Raw genomic sequence first — 16658 nt, 5'->3', positions numbered from 1 at the left:
AAGTTAATTAATTATAAAATTTCACAGTGTTAGACATCATATGATACTCCATAATAATATTCTTTCTATTTATTTTTCCTTTGATGTTTGAGTTAGTAAACGAGAAAGAATGCAAATTTGGTTGGGGAAATAAATAGTATTAATAGAAAGTAATGTATTTTCATTTCATTCTTATTCTGCTTCTTTCTTTTCCCAATTTAAGGAATTGGAATCTTATTCCAATTGAATGAATTTTTCACTAGTTATTCCTTACAAATATAGGAGGAAAGTTTATTCCTATTGTGCATGCTTTTAACACATAAAAAAAGGCCAAATAAGCAATTAGTCAATTCCGAGTAGCAAAGAATGAGTAGCATTCGACCAAAAGGTGGTTATGTTTGCTTGCATAGAAGGCTACTCAATTCACAAATTAGAAGATTGGTGAGTGCTCAAGGTACAAATAGGTGTGGGGTGTTACTCACAAGGTGATTATTGCATCGAAACAACATGGATTTTGCATCGAAAAAGTATCGTTTTGCCCAAAAATCAAGATTTCATGATTGCATTGCAAGAGCATCGAAACAACATCGATTTTGCATCGTTTGATTTTTTGGCAAAACGATATTTTTTCGATGCAAAATCGATGCTTTTACGAACCAATCATGAAAACTTGATTTTTTTTGCCAAATCGATGCTTTTTCGATGCAAAATTGATGTTGTTTCGATGCTCTTGCGACACAATCATGAAAACTTGATTTTTGACCAAAACGATGAAAAATCGATGTTCTGCGTTGAAATTTGACGAAAATTTTTGAGGTTCATATCTTTTCACTCAAATGTTAATTTTAGATGATTTTTTTTTTTAATTTTGATATTTTTTTCGAGATCTACAAGATTAGTTAATGTAAAATCTTAAAATTTATATGTAAAATATAAAATTTAGAGAGAAAAATGGATGATGTTAATGGGAGGAGCAATTGGATTTAATAATTACAAAATGACATATTTTGGGATAGATAATTATGGGGCATATATAATAATTAGTAAGTATTATTATCTACAATATGTGATATTTCCCACTTGGAATCAATTGCAATCGTTAATGACTTATTTAATTGGATAACAATTTTGTTTAAAGACTAATTTGAAAAATCCAGAATAGTTAAGGAGGCTACCATAATAGGATTTTTTTTATTAACTTAAAACACAAAAAAAAAAAATTATCTCAAAGTAGCTTAAATATTTACATGCAAAATAAGAATATGTGTATAAAGTGTTGTATGTATATGTCACTTTATTTTAATTTTAAAATTGATTATGCTTGTTGATAACAAAAAGACTAGTAAAACAATAATGTTTATAAACAAAAAGGTAAAAGAGTTATTATTCCCTTCTCTTTGGTTTTTTAGTTGTATTACTCATTTTGATTAGGGGTGAGCATCTAAACCGGCAAACCGTGATGACCGACCGCACCGCACCACACTATACCGCAAACTGCGGTGTCAAAAGTGGAATGGTTCAGTATGATTTGTGTCTTAGTTAAACCGCGTGGTGCGGTGTGGTGCGTGGTTTGACGGTGTGAAATTTTGGTTTGCACCACACCGCACCGTATACTTATAAATATGTTAAAAAAATTAAACTTTATATATATGCTATTTTTTAGTAACTCAATCTAAAACTAGGAGCCCACTTAAATTAGGGTATAACATTATTCTCTAATACATCATACACGATAGCAACTCTTTCCTCTCTCATCTCATTTGCGCCTCCTCCATATCACCTCTTTATCTCACACATATTTTTTAACACACTTACACCGTGGAAAACCACCCAAACCACACTGCAAAAGATGGTTTGGTTTGGTCGGTTTGGTGCAACGAAATCACACCGCATGGTATGTTCTAGTTACTACACCGCACTTGTGGCGTGGTGTATTAAAAAGTGTTAAAACCATCCAAACCACACCGTGCACACCGCTAATTTTGATGAGCTTAAGCAGCCAAATTCAAGATTGCCACGTGGCAATTCAAGAAAGCGAGTTTGTGTTTCTCACATAGTCGAGAGAGTAGCTCTATTCATTTGTTTAATTTTTTGGCGGGGTCATAAAACTCAAGGCAGCAGTGGCATTTCTGATATTTCGCTGTGAAATAAGCCGACTTTGTAACATAAAAAGGGGAAAAAGTAAACTAATTATTTTTCTTCATAAATTCCAAATGTATTAAATCCATATCACGTTAATTAACTAGCACGTATCGCCCAAAGTAACCTTTCAATCCAATCCGTCCACGCGTCAAATAATTAATCTTGACCGTCCGTGTCTGCTTCACTCGCCGCTCATCTAACCACTTTTTAAAGAGATCGAACCACCAGAATAGAACCTTTACCTCAACTATCCAATCCGACGGACAAAAATATGACACGTGTAATTTTCAAACAATTTCTGTATTTATGTTTTATTTTATTTTTTATTTTATTTTCGATCTAAACCCTTACACTCGTGCAATCAAACGAAACCCTAGGTCTCGTCCGTCTCTCACGGTAAAAAAAAAAAAAAAAATTGGGAATAGAAATTGACGAAAATTAAATTTGAAATTCGAAGAATCGAATTAGGGTTTCAAATCAGGAGGTCCAGATTCATATCCTAATTCATGCCCACTATACGTGATCTTTACGATTCGCCTGAGGAGTCGATGGGCTCTATCATTTTTTGCTGAGGTACGAATTTGATTAGTCTATGCTTTTGAAGAATTTATTTTTGTTTATTCGAATTTGTGCGGGAATGATTTGAATGATTGGGGGAAAAGGGCGTGATCCATGGCTTCGTTGGTTTTATAGTTGTTGGATTTTTTTTTTTGGGTGGTTTGTAGTATGAATTTGATGTTACAGATCTGAAAATGTGCAGAGGCTGGTACGATGGAATGTGAAAATTTCTGGGTTTTGATTCGGGGTTTTGGATTGAGGGGTTGTTGATGGAAAGTAGAATAGAAACCTCACATGGCACCGAAGTCCCCAAGCAATCGAGATCTTTGGATCTTAAGAGTTTGTATAGAGCTAGACTTTCGAAAGACGTTGAAAATAAGAAATTGAAGAGAAAGGCTACTGGAGATGAGGGTGATGAGAACAGGGACAAGAAGAAGAAAAAGAGTAAAAAAGAGGTGTCTCTCAGTAGTTTAAAGAGTATTAGCAGATATGGCGAGAAACGTTTAGATGGTGTTTTTCATAGCAGGTTGAGTTCCTCTGGTTTGCATGACTCGAAGAACTTGAAGTTGGAGAGAGATCAGAACTTGAACGGTAGTATTGGGTTTAATAGCATTTCATCTCTTGATAATGTCATTCAAGTCCCTAGGCGCAAACGAGGTTTTGTGGGGCGGAAGAAATTTGAAGGTGGTCAGTTGTCGAAGCAAGAAGGCCAGTCTGCAAGTAAAGTGGACCTTGTTGTTCAGAAAAGTAATTCAAATGGGGATGAATCTGGAAGTCAGGTTGAGTCCTGGAAGAAGGTCAAAAGGAAAAATGGTTTTAATGATTTCAAGGAAAACAGAAGTAGTGAGTCAAACTCAACTAGGCATGCAGAGGAAGTAGATGAGCGGGTGAGTCATTCTGTTGTAAATAATGGCCATTTGTCTCTAAAAAAATCACGGAGGAAACGACGTGAAACTAAAAAATTTGCACCAGACAGTGAAGATGTCGTGAAGGAAGCAGAGCCCTTGAGCGACAAACCTTCTACAACACACAATACTACTCAAGAAGATGAGGAGAATCTTGAAGAAAATGCAGCAATGATGCTTTCGTCGCGGTTTGATCCTAACTGCACTGTGTTTTCATTAAGCAACAAGGCAACTGCACTGACATCTGTGGATGAGTTGTCATTTCTTTTATCTTCCGATCATGATTTTGTTAGAAGTAGATCAAAGTCTCTCTCTGGCTCTGAATCTCCATCAAATGATACTGCTGGCAGAGTGTTGAGGCCAAGGAAACAACGCAAAGAGAAAGGACATTCCAGAAAAAGACGACATTTTTATGAATTTTTTTCCAGGGACTTGGATGCTTATTGGGTATTGAACCGGAGAATCAAGGTTTTTTGGCCTTTAGACCAGAGTTGGTATTATGGTCTTGTAAATGACTATGACGAAGAAAGGAAACTTCATCATGTTAAATATGATGACCGTGATGAGGAATGGATTGACCTTCAACACGAGAGATTCAAACTCTTGCTACTTCCTAGTGAAGTTCCTGGTAAGGCTGAGTGCAGAAAATCAACAGGCAAAGATAAAAGTTCTGATCAGATAAAAAGAAGCCTGAAGCCCAGAAAAGATAAGGAGAAAAGGGATTTACTCATGCAAGATGGTAGCTGTATAGGCAGTAGCTATATGGACTCGGAGCCCATTATTTCTTGGCTGGCTCGATCCACACGGCGGGTCAAATCTCCTTTCCGAGCTTTTAAGAAACAGAAGACATCTGATTCATCTATGAAGCCAGTGCTAGCTCGATTGTCTAAAGAATCTGTCTCTATGCATGGTTCTATAGATAGTGGTAATAGGAGAAGGGATAAAAAAAATATACCCAGAAGTTCAAATTTGACCAACGAATGTGCTGATGATGCAATGGAGGATTCTGCCTCAGAAAGCATCACTTGCCCCAAAGACAGTAAAAGGCCTATTGTTTATTTTAGGAGGCGGTTCCGCAAGACTGGCGTAGAATTATCTCGTAGATGGGAGAAGAATCATTTGTGGAGAAGTGCATTTGTTCCTGTTACCTCCTCTGCTCCCATTTTTGATGAAATTGGGGATTTTGAAAAGCAGGATGTATTTGTTGGAAGGTTGGACCAAGGTGGGCCATTGTGGTCTGTTGACGATGCTGGTGTGTTTAAATTATTGCTTCCAGAGATTGTGTTTGGGAAGTTCAAGTTTGATATAGGCTTTCCGTTGGTTCCTATTCTGTATCACTCCTTAGGAGTGGATAACTTTTGGTTGTTTCATGCTGCAATGCTGCTTCATTATGGTGCAGTGATGATCACATGGCCACAGGTTCATTTGGAGATGCTTTTTGTGGATAATGTAGTTGGATTAAGGTTTCTATTGTTTGAGGGCTGTTTGAAGCAGGTATTAGCCTTTGTTTTTCTGGTATTGGGTACATTTCGCCAACCTACCGAACATGAGAAATTTGTTGAGTTGCAATTGCCAGTAACTTCAATCAGGTTCAAGCTAACATGTTGTCAGCGTCTTAAGAAGCAGCTTGTGTTTGCATTTTACAACTTTTTTGAGTTGGAAAATTCAAAGTGGATGTACCTGGACTGGAAACTCAGGAGGCATTGTTTACTCAATAAGCAACTACCTCTGTCTGAATGCACTTACAATAATATTCAGAAGCTTCAGAGTAGAGCAAACCATTCTTCTCTTTCTCAAGTACGGGGGCAGCCAAGTTCAACCGAGGTATCTTTGATATATTTTAATCTTTAAATAACCTTAGGTGGTGATAGGGTTTTGTAATTTCAGATACATATCTTATGTAGTTGTTTATCAGATTATGCATAGATTATATAATCATACTTTTATCTGATTTACATATTTGTGGTTGGGTCGTACTGCAATCAATTTTTAAATAAGGAGGTTACATTTATTAGATTTGGTCTTGTAGTCCGTTCTTGTAAATTCTATATTGTAAGTGGCATTGACTTTTGTAAATTTTGTGACTAACTAGGGTGCACAGAAGAGGTGTAGGCAGGGAATAAGTTTCATGGGTCTCTCCAGGGAGTCTGCTTTTATGGACATCAGTCCTAATTCTGATGAGATGTACAAAAAGCTTCCTCCACTTGCTCTTTCTTTTACTGCTGCCCCTACCTTCTTTCTTAGTTTGCATCGCAAGCTGCTAATGGAGCGTTCTCTGGCTCGGTTGAGCTTCCGTGAGCATGATTCAGTAGAACTTCTAGAAAATTCTGGCAGTATGTTGATGGATGACAGCTCTAGTATAGAAGAATGCTCAAATAAAGGTTCAGAATTCACTATTGAGGATAATAATATGAATACTCTTTTGACGGAGGTTGCTTCTGATGGATGCTTCTCCTCTGCAAGGCCGGAGCTAAGCACTGGTCCTTCAGTTTGCAGTAGTGGGAATAGGTTAAAATTCTCTCAGTCTTGCCACAATGGTGATGCTAATGTGGCAACTATTCAGCCACATGCATGGCAAAGCCGACATCTAGTGCCAGATCAGTGTGCTTTATCTTCAAGGACTTTGGTTGACAAAGATAAGTATGAGACTGGATCTCAATCTTTTTTGAATGGTCTCAGTGTTGAAATCCCACCATTTAACCAGTTGGAGAAGTCTCATATTGGAGAGTTACATGGTGCTCAGCAGTCTACAGATCTTCCTTGGAGTGCAAATGCTAGCATCTTCCCCAGCCCCAACCCCACTGCTCCTAGAAGCACGTGGCATCGAAATAAACACAGTGCATTATTAGGATATCCCTCACATGGTTGGTCTGATGGGATGGCTGGCACTGTCTATAATGGTTTTGGCAATGGACCTAGGAAGCCTCGAACCCAGGTCTCATATTCATTGCCGTTTGGGGGTTCTGAATTCAGTCCCAAGCAAAAAAGTATACAGAAAAGTCTTCCTTCTAAACGAATTAGGAAAGCTAATGATAAGAGGTCAACATATGTTTCCAAAAGTTCACAGAGAAATTTGGAGTTGTTATCTTGTGATGTAAATATTCTAATTACTGTTGGTGACAGAGGATGGAGGGAATCTGGGGCACTGGTTGTGCTGGAGCTTTTTAATCATAATGAGTGGAAGCTTGCTGTTAAGGTATCAGGGATAACGAAGTACTCCTACAAGGCACATCAGTTTTTGCAGCCTGGGTCAACAAACCGTTACACACATGCTATGATGTGGAAAGGAGGAAAGGATTGGATTTTGGAGTTTCAGGATAGGAGCCAATGGGCTCTTTTCAAAGAGATGCACGAAGAATGTTACAATCGGAACATTCGAGCTGCTTCGATGAAAAACATTCCTATTCCTGGTGTTCGTTTGATTGATGAAGGAGACGATAATGGAACAGAAATAGCATTTCCTCGCAGTTCTTCTAAATACTTTAGACAGGTTGAATCAGATGTTGAGATGGCTTTGAATCCATCACATATTTTATATGACATGGATAGTGATGATGAACAGTGGATTCTGAACACCCAAAAGTCTTCAGAATTTGATGATGGCAGTTCAGGAAAGATCTCTGAAGAGATGTTTGAGAAAATTATGGACATGTTTGAGAAGGCTGCATATTCTCAACAGCGGGACCTGCTGACATCAGATGAAATAGAAGAGCTCATGGCTGGAGTTGGGCCCATGGATGTAATTAAAGTCATTTATGAGCATTGGCGGCTGAAAAGGAAGAAGAATGGAATGCCGTTAATTAGGCATCTACAGGTACTTTCTGAATAATTTGTCTTTCATCTATAATGTCATCACTTTCAATGAGTTATAAACTGATATAACATGCATGAATATTCTTTGAAACTTGAAAAACCAACGTATTTGTAAGATCGGTATATTTATTTCTCTAATTGATATTCAAGTTTGAATAATGTATTTTGATGAAAAAACATTGACGGTTTCTGTGGTTGGCAGTTGGAGTTCTTTAAATAGTTAGAACTGGCAAATAAGAACATAAAAATAAAAATTTTGGCACCATCATCGATCTCAACCATGATCAATTCTGTAGCTTGTTGTTTATCAATTCCTATTCAAACTTATTGATGATGGATGCCCTACTTTTTGTCTCTGTTATTCTATTGAAATTTGAAGTTTACATTAATGTACTTGTTTGGTTATTCAGCCGCCCTTGTGGGAAAGGTACCAGCAAGAAGTGAGAGAGTGGGAGTTAGCAATGACCAAAATCCATAGCAACTTTCCTAATGGATGCCAGGAGAGATTTGAACTAATTGAGAAGCCACCCATGTTTGCTTTCTGTATGAAACCTCGTGGTTTGGAAGTTCCAAATAAGGGATCAAAACAGAGGTCGCACAAGAAGCTCTCAGTTTCTGGGCAAAACAATGCCACATTTGGTGATCAGGATGGTTACCATGCTTTTGGTAAGTCCCTTAATTTTCTGCATATCACAAAACTATTCAATTTAGTCTCATTTTGCTTGCATTGCATTACTCTTATATTCTATGCTTCTGCAGGAAGGAGACTGAATGGGTTTTCTTTTGGGGATGAGAAGTTTGTATATCCGGGCCATAATTATGACTCTTTAGATGATTCCCCATTGCCTCAGACATCATCTCCTGGGATATTTTTTCCACGGGATGCAGTTAGCATGTCAATGATTAACGATGGGCTTGAGAGAAATCATTTTCAAAGATTTCACAAGAGAAAGTCAAAGAAGTTCAGGAATGTATTTTCGCCTAATGAACATCAGTGGAATATGGGTTATTCCGAGTGGCAGAGTCCACAGCATTTCCACCCAGAGAGATCTCAGAGGCACATCATTGAGCAGTTTGATGGTCCAGATCTTGACGAGTTCAGATTGCGTGATGCATCTGGCGCTGCTCAACATGCAATTAACATAGCTAAGCTTAAGAGAGAAAGAGCTCAGAGAATGGTTTACAGAGCAGATGTAGCAATCCACAAGGCTGTGGCTGCTCTTATGACCGCTGAAGCGATTGAAGAATGTTCTGAGAATTCAGACGACGATGGGTAGTACTGGAGAGGGTGAATTTCCCAATTTCACCAGCATGCTGTTCTGCAGCTTGGGAAACTTCCTAATATGTATAAATTCGGCATTGGCATTGTTTTTTTACTAGAAAGAAATTCTGGTTTTACTTTGTCAACAATGGTGAGCCATTCATCATTGTCGGTAGGATTCCGCCACGAGCTTCTAACATGAGAGCTATTCTCCGTTGTCAGTAAGAAGGGAGGAGACATCGGAGAAGACACTTGGCTGCAGCTAGCAACTTCCCCTGGTTCCTATTGAGCTCATTTTGCCAACTTGAGCACATCCCTCGGTTCAGTACAAATTGTTGGACTGAAACTGTGGGCTACGGGGGGTTTGTGAGATATTGGCTACCCATCATCACTTTGTACAGAAATTCTTTTTACCTTTTTTGGTTCACTTCTCACCCCTTGGCCTCATCTTTTTTTTTTTCTTTTTTTTTCTTTTCTTTCTTTCAAGTGTTCGATATCAAAGAAGCAGTCGCCGGAAATAATACAACACCACTTGAATAGGGATTACTACTACTTAATACTTTAGCATTAATAGGAATATATACATGAAAATAAGCGTAGACTATTTTTACATCACATTTAGTGTCCAATGCTATCTATATAAGAATATTACACCTCACTCTTCTTGTAGAGAGGAATTATCTCGTGGTATCAACTTAGCCCTTCTTTTGTCGAGCCTTTTCTTTTCCCTGTAATAATAGGGATTAGAAGCAAAATTTCATTATGCAAGTGATTATACCACGAGGAAGAATTAATCGAAGAGAACAGATGGGATGGCGGGAAACTAGGCCCGTTTTCCCATTTGATGAGTTGTGATAGGGTGTGATCCAATATTAAAAAATTAGATATTCATTTACAATTGGATTGTATTGAATTTGAAATTGAATTAGATCACATTATGAAAATTCAAATAGGAATCAATCCAATCTTTTATTAAAATATAGTATATATATTATATGAAACTTGCATTCATTTAATTATGTTAGTTTTTATTGACTATCATTTAGTAGATATTATTGTTGTTTTCATGCTATATTACCACTTTAGTTATTGGTTTAAGATTTATTAGTTTTAAATTTTAATAGATGTGTTGTAAACTTAATATTTTAGTTGTAAACTCAACATGTTGAAGATTTAATGTGATAATTTTAAGGTTTTAATGTAGTATTATCATTAAATATTGTTTAATTTTTGTATGATTTTTTTTTTCTTCTTCGTATGCTTTTTTATTTGTTAATCTCTTTAATATTAAAAGTCAAGTTGAAATATGAAATAATAATTAAAATAACCGATCCAATCTAATTAGTATTTGATTGAATTGTATTAGATTTTAATGTCAAATTGGATTGGATTTGTTATAGGTAAAATGTTGGATTGGATCTATTGACGCGGTTCTTCGCCAACAGATAATTATACGAATAAACGGGATGGATTAGTGCTAAATAGTGAACCGTAATATGTAAATATTTATATTCCAAACTGGCGAAATTAGTATGGTGGGAAGGTATACTCCTTTCCTTTTAGGTGGTTCGAATGTTAAAATCTCTCTAGTCCACCAGTCTATATTATTGATATCTCTTGAGTATTCCTTACAGAGTGTTTCTTTACTATCAAAACGTCAACCCCTTGCAACGCCCAGGGTCTCCATATTTATAGGGAGAGGATATCTGAGTGTTGGTAAAGGGGGTCATCCCGTGACCTTCTTACCCATCATGTCACCTCTGTGACACTTATGATTAATTCCTAAAACCTGACAATGAAGTGTTGTCTAATCAATAGGCAAGGGGGATAATGGGCCGCATGGCCCAAACCAGTCGTGGGGTGCCTGAACACGCACGTTTATGCTGCGTGTCGGAGAATTCAGGAATGGAGTAGACACGTGATGTCTGATATGCGCACGTTTACATTGCGTGACTGACTTCACAAATGGTCGGGGGTGCCAGATCTATGGCGCACCTCGAGCTTGATGTAGTGCCAGCTCGTGATATCCATATTGCTGACTCGTTGCCTTCGAATATACTTGCTAACTCTTTTGATTAGCTTGGGCTGAAGAGGTGGAGACTCGTAACAGGAGCTCCGGGTAGACGGTTTCCACGTGGCGGGTTGAATTATGCCATTTTCCAGCTCGCTAATAACTCTTGGATATTTAGGGTGTACATTTGCCCCCCAAGCCCCTGCTCGTGACACGTGATGTCATCTGTGGCCACACTGGGGGCTTTTAGGCTTCTTTTTCTACTCTTCATGTCCCGCCCATTGCGCTGGTATCAGACACGTGGAGCATCGTGGTTGGCGACGGTCCGGCTTCCGAGAATCGCATTAAATGGCCTAGCCTATCTTCGGCCGTCGTTTCGTCTTTCGAGTTGACACCCTCGTATCTCGCATTAAGGCGATCGAACGGTCCTCACTCCTTTGCCTTTTACGTATATATAAGGTTGGGCACCTTTCGCATGAGCCACCCTTTATTTGAAATTTTTTTCCTTATCTTCTCTCTTCTTTAGCCTCAGAAGCCTTTTTCCTTCTGGTTATCGTTCCAGAGCTCTCTACGTTCCAGACACAAGGGTTTCTCCATGACTCCAGTTCTAAAGGCTCCACCAGGATTCTGACTCCTACGCCTTTTGCGATTTTCACACAGCAAAAACTCTGTAAGTCCTCTGCCTGTTGTACGTTTAGATGTTTCCGTTTCTCTTGTTAGGTAAACTTCTTTCTTAGTTGCACACTGTAGTTTGTTTTTTCCTTTTGGCTGGTGTTTTGTGCGTATGTTTTTATCCTAGGGGTATCGATCATATGAGAATATGTTTAGGAATGTGATGCATATGACAAGATAATTCTGGGGTGACTTTTCTGGGTAACTTTTTGGAATGCCTGTTTGGAGAGGGGAAGGCGATAGGTTTCTGGGGTGCAAAATTGGGTAGCTTAGGGGTCACGCTTCCCAGGCGGTTTTGCTTTTTGAAACTTTCCCTCCAAGGCAAGCATTATCTTGACCCTCCTGACACACGGATCCCGAGCAATCGGGGACCCGTTGGGAACACAGTCGCGTGTTCATAGAACCGCGTGGCCTCACGCACCGCGGGCTGAGATTACCTTAGCCCGTGTAAGGAAAATCATTTCTCGCGCTAGATTCCCTTTCCTATTTTTAGGTCGCCTTTCTAAACTTTCTTCATCTTTTTTCGCTAGGCGACCAGATGGGACCCAGGAAGAATATGCCCAAAAAGAGCGCCGTCGGCTCGTCATCCCAGCAGGCCAGCAAAGGGAAGGAGGTGGTAGCGGACTCCCCAATCCCCCACTTCGGTCCCACCGTGGAGAAAGAGGTCGAGGTGGGACCTGACGCCTTCTTCGAGGCCGAGAGGATAGTCTCAAAGGTTACAACTCAGAGGAAGGTCAACAAGATCCTGCTATCCCATAACATCGAAATAGGGATAGGCGCTCTTGTTGCCCGACCTCCCCTTGAGGGTGAGCGGAGCTGCACACCGCTCGACAAGGAGTTCGCGGCCTGGAGTGACGAACACCTCAAGGCCGGGGCCTTTCTACCTTTGGACCAGTACTTCGCGGACTTTCTGAACCTTGTGAAGCTGGCCCCCTTTCAACTCCCCCCTAACTCCTACCACCTGTTAGCGGGGCTGAGGTATCTGTTCCTGAAGCAGGAATGGGAGGTCCCTACACCGGCGGACATTCTTTATTTCTTTCGCCTCAAAGCCAGCCCGGATCAACGGGGCGAGGCGACGGGTTCTATTACTTGACCCGTTTTCCTAACTCTGCCGCAGTGATCGAGCTGCCCAGCCACCCCAACGACTTCAAGGACCAGTTCTTTATGTCGACGGGGTTACGCAACTGCGAACACCACTACTTCAACCGTCCTCATAAGTTCTTTCTATCCTTAACTCGCAAAATCGTCGCTGACTTGTTTCTTTCCATGCGCATTGACTTGAATACCATCGTGCAACTATTTTTGCGAGGACGGCTAAATCGGTGACCCTCGGGGGTTAATATGAAACTTTGGCGGGGCTCCCTCCAAGCGAAAAAGACTACCGCCAACTCGTGTCTGATGAGACGATGCTGGCGTGTAAGCTAATTTCTCCAGGCTAGACCCTGGCCTTGAGGAGGTCGCGGACCGTCCCAGCAGCTCGCGAAATGGCGCCCATCTCGGAGGGGGGTGCTGTGGATGGCGACGAGCAGGACGAGGAAGACGAGGTGTCGCTCGTGCGTCGGAAGCGGGCTCTTGAGATCGCCCAGGGGGTCGACGCGGAGCGGATCCAGTCCGGGGCAGCAGCCGGCCCCTCCTGCCAAGGTAACCCATACTTGTTTAAGGACTTAGACAGGGCTGCTGCAGACCTACGGCTTGCTAGGTTTAACCCCAGCCAACTCGTACATCGTCATCAAAATGACTTAGACCGTAACATAACTCTACTCCAGTGCGTTGATCAACTAGTGTTGCGCCATGACATGGGCCGCCCTAGGGGCACTGTAGTAGTAGACAATGCCCTGGCTTTTAGGTCAGCCTTTTTTGAGGAGTATGAGACCAACCTTAGGTCGTGACCCTCCCTTCTGGAGGGTGTAGTAGCTTCGGGGCTTAGGCAGTATGTAGAGGAGTCCAGTCCTGAGGCGGATCCAGACCCAGAGCCCCTTTCATTCGTGAAGTTATAATCTTAGACTCCCCCGTAGAAGCTCCACGGCCGGAGGTCGTGGCAATAGATTCCTCCTCTAGCTCGGAGGGTAGGACCTTTTCAATACATTCTTTAGATTTTTTTTTATCAAGTATTTTTACATGCATACTAACGCATCCTTGTCTTTGTTTCAGGCGAGGAGATGTCACAGCCTGGGGACAACGTCCTGCGATCCATTTTCCAGGGGGGGAATCCTTCCTCCGGGTCGTCTGGACCATTGGTAAAGAAGCCTCGGCTGACCAAGAAAACTCCCCCTCCCAGGACCACCTCCAAGTCTCCCGCCAAGGGGAAGGGCCAGGCTCCTCCCGCCGCAGATAAGATGCCCCTACCTCCCCCGCGACCTCCGGTCTCTAACTGGGAACTGGAGGTACCAACTGGGACCTTGCCAGCTCTGACTCCCACTGTGCGCATCCCGGTCAACACTCAGGCCCTGGAGAAAATCCCCGAGGCCTTTCGAGGGACGGTTTACGAAATCGCGACCTATATGGTGGATCATTGCTACAATGCCACCCCAAGGGACTTGCGGGAGATTGAGACGAGGAGCCTCGAGAACGTTATGGAGTCTTCACTGGGGATAACCCTCACGGTAAGTTTGCTTAATCAATGGTTCTCTTTGCTTTTTCTATAGCACATGCCTTATCATCTTTTGACCTTGCAGGCGGCTTTGGCTCTACACCGAAGCATAGCTCGGTCCAAGGCCAGGTTTGACGAGGTCAAGGGCGAGTTCCAGACTACTCAGGCTGCTCTCGCGTCTGCTCAACAACAAGAGCGAGATGCCAAGGCTGCCCTGATGGCTGCCAGGGAAAGCGAGAAGGTCACGCAGGCCGCCTTGGTCGCTGCGCAGGCTGATCTGGAGGCAAACCGGGCTAAGCTACTGGAGGCTGAGGCTACACAGGTTGCCTTGGATGCTACGAAGGTCGAGCTTGAGGAGGCCAAGGCCGCCCTTGTGGCAGAGAGGGCATCTTCCAGCTCCTCCATGGAGGCCATGCTTTACCATTGTTGGGCCTTCAACCAGGATGGTGATTTTTCCTTCCTAGCACCGGAGGTGTGGGAGCCCTTCCTCGAGAAGTTTAAGGCTCGACTTCAACAAGAGGCACCCTCTGAGACTGGGGAGACTTCCGCTGCAGTCGAGCAGGATGCCGAAGGGGTGACTTTGTCGGAGCGGCCTGAAGGGGCCTAGGACTTTTGATCCTTTTCTCTTTTTTATTTTTTATTTGTAATCTTCTACCACGAGGTTTTTTCTCCTCGAGACAATGGGTTTCCCCAGATTTCACTTTAATCTATTTTTTTACCTTTATTGTTACTCATTTTCAACGTATTTGGTAAGAACTTAGTTTCTATTAGTGTTTTTATTGATATCTCGCGCTTTTTTAGAAAAATATCGGTCAATCAATTTAAACTAACTTCTAAGTTCTAGGGCCTGGTCGTATCCAGGACATTAACTTTAAAAACTTAGTTCGCGTTAATCCTTTATTGATATCTCGTGCTTTTTAAGAAAAACATCGATTAATCAATTTGAATCAACTTCTAAGTTTTAGGACCCGGTCGTATCCAGGACATTAACTTTAAAAACTTAGTTCGCGTTAATCCTTTATTGATATCTCGTACTTTTTAAGAAAAACATCGATTAATCAATTTGAATCAACTTCTAAGTTTTAGGACCTGGTCGTATCCAGGACATTAACTTTAAAAACTTAGTTCGCGTTAATCCTTTATTGATATCTCGTGCTTTTTAAGAAAAACATCGATTAATCAATTTGAATCAACTTCTAAGTTTTAGGACCTGGTTGTATCCAAGACATTAACTTTAAAAACTTAGTTCGCGTTAATCCTTTATTGATATCTCATGCTTTTTAAGAAAAACATCGATTAATCAATTTGAATCAACTTCTAAGTTTTTAGGACCTGATTGTATCCATGATATATGCCCCCCAAGTAAGCAGGAAAGGACCTTTCGTGGTTACTTGAAACGTGCCCCCCCCCCCCCCTCCTTTTTTTTTTAACATTACATCCATAAACATATACGACAACGCGAAAAGACTATCTCTCATTATTTAATAAACAAAGGTGGATTTTCTAATTAAGCCTTACAAAAGTATTACTGATAATATTTCTTCAGGTGTATCGCGTTCCAAGTCCATGGGACCGCTTCTCCATTAAGCCGAGCTAGCTGAAAGGTTCCTTCTTTCACGACCTCTGTTATTTGATAAGGCCCTTCCCAGTTTGGTCCTAACACTCCGTCCTTGGGATCCTTACTGGCTAAGAAGACTCTTCTGAGTACCAGGTCGCCTACGCTAAAGATGCGTTTCTTGACCTTTGAATTGAAATAACGAGTGATCTTCTGTTGATAATGCGCGAGCTGCAGCTGTGAAGCTTCTCGTTTTTCGTCAATTAGGTCGAGGGACGCACAGAGCAATTTGTCGTTCCGGTCTTGGTCAAATGTCTGGACTCTATGCGAGGCTACCTTTACTTCGACAGGAAGGACGACCTCACTCCTGAAAGCCAGGGAGAAAGGAGTGTGACCCGTCGAAGTTCGGTGCGAGGTTCGGTATGCCCACAGTACCTGGGGGAGCTGTTCAGGCCAAACTCCCTTGGCTTCATCCAGCCTCTTCTTAAGGCTTGCTTTTAGCCTCATGCCGTATTCTCTCAGAATCTTAAAGCATTCCCCCAGATCGGAGACATGGTTGTCGGGAATTTTTGACTTGACCAACATGTCGTCAACATACACTTCCATATTTTTCCCGATCTGATTGGTAAACATCCTATTTACCAACCTCTAGTACGTAGCTCCTGCGTTTTTCAGCCCGAAAGGCATGACCTTGTAACAATAAGCGTTAGTTGGGGTCATGAAGCTAGTGTGTACCTGGTCTGCCGGATTCATGGCGATCTGGTTATAACTCGAGTACGCATCCATAAAAGACATGAGCTCGTGCCCCACCGTGGCATCTACCAATTGATCAATCCTTGGCAAAGGGAAGCAATCTTTGGGGCAGGCTTTGTTTAGATCAGAAAAGTCGATGTAGGTCCGCCATTTCCCGTTGGGCTTCGGGACCAACACAGGATTGGCGACCCAGATCGGGAACTTCGCCTCGCGGATAAAGCCGCACTTTAAGAGCCGACTTACTTCCTCCTCTAGGGCCTCAGCTCGGGTCGTTCCTAAGCGCCTTTGTTTCTGGGACTTTGTAGGCACGTTTTTATCCAAGTGGAGGGTGTGCATGATGACCAGTCGAACACATCTAGATTTTCTTGTAGAAACCTAATCAGCTTCGCCTTCCTTTCGCTACATAGGTTTTTCCTGAG

General features: G+C 41.6%; 2 protein-coding genes across 2 annotated transcripts; both read left to right on the top strand.

Annotated features, from left to right (window-relative positions):
* Positions 1–2471: 2471 nt before the first annotated feature.
* On the top strand, positions 2472–9316 carry LOC133803780 (uncharacterized). Its single transcript, XM_062241897.1, has 5 exons — positions 2472–2694; positions 2882–5408; positions 5677–7398; positions 7808–8063; positions 8157–9316. Exons 2-5 carry the CDS (start codon positions 2949–2951, stop codon positions 8672–8674), a joined length of 4956 nt encoding a protein of 1651 aa, XP_062097881.1. The 5' UTR covers positions 2472–2694; positions 2882–2948; the 3' UTR covers positions 8675–9316.
* Positions 9317–10048: 732 nt separating this feature from the next.
* Positions 10049–14686, top strand: LOC133805179 (uncharacterized). Its single transcript, XM_062243288.1, has 3 exons — positions 10049–13407; positions 13493–13944; positions 14017–14686. The coding sequence occupies exons 2-3, from the start codon at positions 13501–13503 to the stop codon at positions 14536–14538; spliced, it is 966 nt and encodes a 321-aa protein (XP_062099272.1). The 5' UTR covers positions 10049–13407; positions 13493–13500; the 3' UTR covers positions 14539–14686.
* The last annotated feature ends 1972 nt before the right edge of the window (positions 14687–16658 follow it).

This window comes from Humulus lupulus, chromosome X, assembly GCF_963169125.1.
Source record: "Humulus lupulus chromosome X, drHumLupu1.1, whole genome shotgun sequence".
NCBI classification, from domain to species: domain Eukaryota; kingdom Viridiplantae; phylum Streptophyta; class Magnoliopsida; order Rosales; family Cannabaceae; genus Humulus; species Humulus lupulus.
This window is presented reverse-complemented; position numbering and strand designations above follow the sequence as displayed.

What these genes read in the sequence shown, in the direction of transcription:
- LOC133803780 (XM_062241897.1), top strand. Translation starts at nt 2,949, where the DNA reads ATGGAAAGTAGAATAGAAACCTCACATGGCACCGAAGTCCCCAAGCAA. An exon ending in GGCAGCCAAGTTCAACCGAG is followed by an intron (nt 5,409 to 5,676) that starts GTATCTTTGATA and finishes GTGACTAACTAG; the next exon opens with GGTGCACAGAAGAGGTGTAG. An exon ending in GGATGGTTACCATGCTTTTG is followed by an intron (nt 8,064 to 8,156) that starts GTAAGTCCCTTA and finishes ATGCTTCTGCAG; the next exon opens with GAAGGAGACTGAATGGGTTT.
- LOC133805179 (XM_062243288.1), top strand. Translation starts at nt 13,501, where the DNA reads ATGTCACAGCCTGGGGACAACGTCCTGCGATCCATTTTCCAGGGGGGG. An exon ending in CACTGGGGATAACCCTCACG is followed by an intron (nt 13,945 to 14,016) that starts GTAAGTTTGCTT and finishes TTGACCTTGCAG; the next exon opens with GCGGCTTTGGCTCTACACCG.